At 54.9% G+C, this 4,724-nt stretch overlaps 1 protein-coding gene across 1 annotated transcript in view; it reads right to left on the minus strand.

The window, feature by feature from the left end:
• The window catches only part of LOC119586116 (high affinity cAMP-specific and IBMX-insensitive 3',5'-cyclic phosphodiesterase 8B-like), a gene marked incomplete at its 3' end in the record, with an annotated part of 30,185 nt that overhangs the window by 24,884 nt on the left and 577 nt on the right, over positions 1-4,724 (minus strand). The window contains 1 exon segment of the mRNA XM_037934807.1: positions 1-155. Coding sequence (XP_037790735.1) covers positions 1-66 — 66 coding nt within the window.

A 4,724-nucleotide genomic window follows, 5' to 3' on the forward strand; every position in this document is an offset into this window, starting at 1 on the left:
CGAAGGCGACTCATCGTTGTCGTGGCAATAGATATGGGACACGTGGATGCTGGGCGTGCACCCCATGGCGTGTGTAGCTCGTCCTGCCCCTCGTACACGCCCGTAACCACCATCACCGCCCACACGCGCCCACCCTCCTCCTAACGGTCACGCGCCTGTTGGCGAGCGGGCGAGGGAGAGTGAGTTAGCTGTGGGGAAAGGAGGGGGGATGGAGGGAAAGGGAGATGGTGATGAGGGGAAGGAGATGGTGAGGCGGGGAAAGGGAGATGGTGGGATGAGGGAAAGGGAGGTGGGTGATTGAGGGAAAGGGATGCTGGTGATGGGGGGGAAAGTGGAGATGGTGATGGAGGGAAAGGGAGATGGTGATGAGGGGAAAGGAGATGGTGATGAGGGGAAAGTGGAGATGGTGATGGTGGGAAAGGGAGATGGTGATGAGGGGAAAGGGAGATGGTGATGGAGGGAAAGGGAGATGGTGATGAGGGGAAAGGGAGAGGTGATGAGGGGAAGGAAAGGGAGTGGTGATGGAGGGAAAGGGAGATGGGATGAGGGGAAAAGGGAGATGGTGATGAGGGAAGGGAGATGGTGATGGAGGGGAAAGGGAGATGGTGGATGAGGGGAAAGGGAGATGGGATGGAGGGAAAGCGAGAGAGATGGGCTGGAGGAAAGGGCAGAGGTGATGGGGTGAAACGGGAGATGTGATGAGGGGAAAGGAGATGGTGATGGAGGGAAGGGAGATGGGTGATGAGCGGAAAGGGAGATGGTGATGGAGGGCACAGGGAGAGAACTCGGAGATGTGATGGAGGAAAGGGAGATGGTGATGGGAGGGGAAAGGGAGATGTTGGTGATGAGGGGTGAAAGGAGATGGTTGATTTGAGGGGTAAGGAGATGCGTGTGAGGGGGAGAAAGGGGAGAGGGGATGAGGGGAAAGGAGATGGTGGAGGGAAAGGAGATGGTGATGGAGGGAAAGGGAGATGGTGAGGAGGGTAAAGGGAGTGGTGATGGAGGGAAAGGGAGATGGTGTGATGGGGGGAAGCGAGATGGTCGATGAGGGAAAGGAGCTGGTGAGAAGGAGGAAAGGGAGATGTGATGGAGGGAAAAGGGAGATGGTGATGAGGGGGAAAGGGAGATGGTGATGAGGGAACAAAAGGAGATGGTGATGGAGGGAAAGGGAGGTGGTGATGGGGAAAGGAGATGGTGATGGAGGGAAAGGGAGATTGGATGGAGGGAAAGGGACGATGGTGATGGAGGGAAAGGAGATGGTGATGAGGGAAAGGAGATGGTGTGGAGGGGGAAAGGGAGATGAGTGATTCCTCTTTCGGGGGGAAAGGGAGATGGGATGAGGGAAAGGGAAGATGGTGATGGAGGGAAAGGGAGATGGTGATGAGGGGAAAGGGAGATGGTGCCATGGGGGAAGGGAGGGAGATGGTGATGAGGGGAAAGGGAGATGGTGATGAGAGAGAAAGGGAGAAGGTGATGGAGGGAAAGGGAGATGGTGATGGAGGGAAAGGGAGATGGTGATGAGGGGAAAGGGAGATGGTGATGAGGGGAAAGTGAGATGGTGATGAGGGAAACGGGAGGATGGTGATCGAAGGGAAAGGGAGATGGTGATGGAGGGAAAGGGAGATGGTGATGGGGAAAGGGAGATGTGATTGGTGAGGGATGAGGGAGGGAAAGGGGAGATGGTGATGGGGGGGACCGGAGAAGAACCAAGGGACGGATGTGATTGGGAGGCGGGAAACAAGGGAGATGGGGATGTAAAGGGGAAAACAAGGCGAGATCTGGTGGGCATGACGGGGAAAGAAAGGTGAGATCGGGGTGCACCACCTGACATATTAGAGGGGAGAAGGCGACGGATGGTTGGCCATCGACCTCTATGCATAGAGGGGAGGGGAGGAAAGGTTCGAGAGGTAGGGTGATGAGGGGGTGGGGAAAGTGTGACGGATTGGGTTTGTGTTTGTGTTTTTGATGGGGGGAAAGGGACTAACGACAGACTCGGTCCAAAGGGAGATGGTGATGGGGGAAAGGGAGTGGTGATGAGGGAAAGGGAGATAGTTTTTTTTTCTTTTGATGGAGGGAAAGGGAGATGGTGATGAGGGGAAAGGGAGATGGTGATGAGGGGAAAGGGAGATGGTGATGAGGGAAAAGGGAGATGGTGATGGAGGGAAGGGAGATGGTGATGAGGGAAAGGGAGATGGTGAGAGGGGAAAGGGAGATGGGGATGGAGGGGAAAGGGGAGATGGTGATGGAGGGGAAAGGGAGATGGTGATGAGGGGAAAGGGAAGTGGTGATGAGGGAAAGGAGAGATGGTGATGAGGGAAAAGGGAGATGGTGATTGAGGGGGAAAAGGGAGATGGTGATGGAGGGAAAGGGAGATGGTGAGAGGGGAAAGGGAGATGGTGATGGATAGGAAAGGGAGATGTGTGATGGAGGGAAAGGAGAAGATGGTGAGAGGGGAAAGGAGATGGTGAGAGGGGAAAGGGAGATGTGATGAGGGGAAAGGACCGATGGTGATGAGGGAAAGGGAGATGAGATGAGGGGAAAGGGAGATGGTGATGAGGGGAAAGGGAGATGGTGATGAGGGGAAACGGGAGATGGTGAGAGGGGAAAGGGAGCTGGTTGATGAGGGGAAAGGGAGAGGTGATGGAGGAGGAAAGGGAGATCGGTGAGAGGGGGAAAGGGAGTATGGTGGTGAGTGGAAAGGAACGATGGTGATGGAGGGAAAGGGAGATGGTGATGAGGGGAACGGGAGATGGTGATGGAGGGAAAGGGAGATGGTGATGGAGGGGGAAAGGGAGATGGTGATGGAGGAAAGGGAGATGGTGATGGAGGGAAAGGGAGATGGTGATGAGGGGAAAGGGAGATGGTGATGAGGGGAAAGGGAGATGTGATGGAGGGAAAGGGAGATGGTGATGAGGGGAAAGGGAGATGGTGATGGAGGGAATGGTGATGAGGGGAAAGGGAGATGGTGATGGAGGGAAAGGGAGATGGTGATGAGGGGAAAGGGAGATGGTGATGGAGGGAAAGGAGAGTGACGGACGGGAAGGGAAAGGGGATGGGATGGAGGGAAAGGGAGGATGGTGATGAGGGGGTAACGGAGATGATGGAGGGAAAGGGAGATGGTGATGAGGGGACAAAGGGAGGATGGTGATGAGGGAAGGGAGATGTGATGGAGAGGAAAAGGGAGGATGGTGATGAGGGGACCGGGAGATGGTGATGAGGGGAAAGGAGAAGATGGTGATGAGGGGGAAAGGGAGATGGTGATGTGAGGGAAAGGGAGATGGTGATGGAGGGAAAGGGAGTGATGGAGGGAAAGGGGATGGTGATGAGGGGAAAGGGAGATGGTGATGGAGGGAAAGGGAGATGGTGATGGAGGGAAAGGGAGAATGGTGATGGAGGGGAAAGGGAGATGGTGATGGAGGGAAAGGGAGATGGTGATGAGGGGAAAGGGAGATGGTGATGGGGGGAAAGGGAGATGGTTGATGGAGGGAGAGGGAGATGGTGATGGGGGGAAAGGGAGAGTGGTTGATGAGGGGAAAGGGAGATGGTGATGGAGGGAAAGGGAGATGGTTGATGAGGGGAAAAGGGAGATGGTGATGAGGGGAAAGGGAGATGGTGATGAGGGGAAAGGGAGATGGTGATGAGGGTATGAGGGAAGTGAGATGGTGATGAGTGGAAAGGGATGATGGTGATGAGGGGAAAGGGAGATGTGATGGGGGCAAAGGGAGGATGGTGTATGGAGGGAAAGGGTGATGGTGATGAGAGGAAAAGGGAGTGGTGAGGACGGGAAAGGGAGATGGTGATGAGGGGATAAAAAAAAAATGGGATGGTGATGAGGGAAAGGGAGATGTGATGGGGGGAAAGGGAGATTGTGATGGAAGGGGAAAGGGAGATGGTGATGAGGGGGGAAAGGAGATGGGATGAGGGGAAAGCGGAGATGTGATGGAGGGAAGGGAGCTGGGATTGAGGGGAAAGGGAGATGTGATGGAGGGGAAAAGGAGATGGTGATGAGGGGAAAGGGAATGGTGATGGAGGGAAAGGGAGGGAGGTGGGGATTTTGGAGGGAAAGGGAGATGGGTGATGAGGGGAAAGGGAGATGTGTATTGAGGGGAAAGGGAGATGGTGATGAGGGGAAAGGGAGATGGTGATGGAGGGAAAGGGAGATGGTGATGAGGGGAAAGGGAGATGGTGATGGAGGGAAAGGGAGATGGTGATGGGGGGAAAGGGAGACGGTGATGGCGGGAAAGAGATGGTGATGGAGGGAAAGGGAGGATGGTGATGTGGGGAAAGGGAGATGGTGATGAGGGGAAAGGGACGATGGTGATGAGGGGAAAGGGAGATGGTGATGAGGGGAAAGGGAGATGGTGATGAGGGGAAAGGGAGATGGTTGAGAGGGGAAAGGGAGATGGTGATGAGGGGAAAGGCGAGAATGGTGATGGAGGGGAAAGGGAGCATGGTGATGGAGGGAAAGGGAGATGGTGATGGAGGGAAAGGGAGATGGTGATGAGGGGAAAGGGAGATGGTGATGGAGGGAAAGGGAGATGGTGATGAGGGGAAAGTGAGAGGGTGAGGAGGGGAAAGGGAGATGGTGATGAGGGGAAAGGGAGAAGATGGTGATGGAGGGAAAGGGAGGATGTCTTGATGGAGGGAAAGGGAGATGGTGATGAGGGGAAAGGGAGATGGTGACGACGTCGATAAAGATATAAATTCAGAAGAATAATATTCAG

Source organism: Penaeus monodon, chromosome 21 (assembly GCF_015228065.2).
Source record: "Penaeus monodon isolate SGIC_2016 chromosome 21, NSTDA_Pmon_1, whole genome shotgun sequence".
NCBI classification, from domain to species: Eukaryota; Metazoa; Arthropoda; class Malacostraca; order Decapoda; family Penaeidae; genus Penaeus; species Penaeus monodon.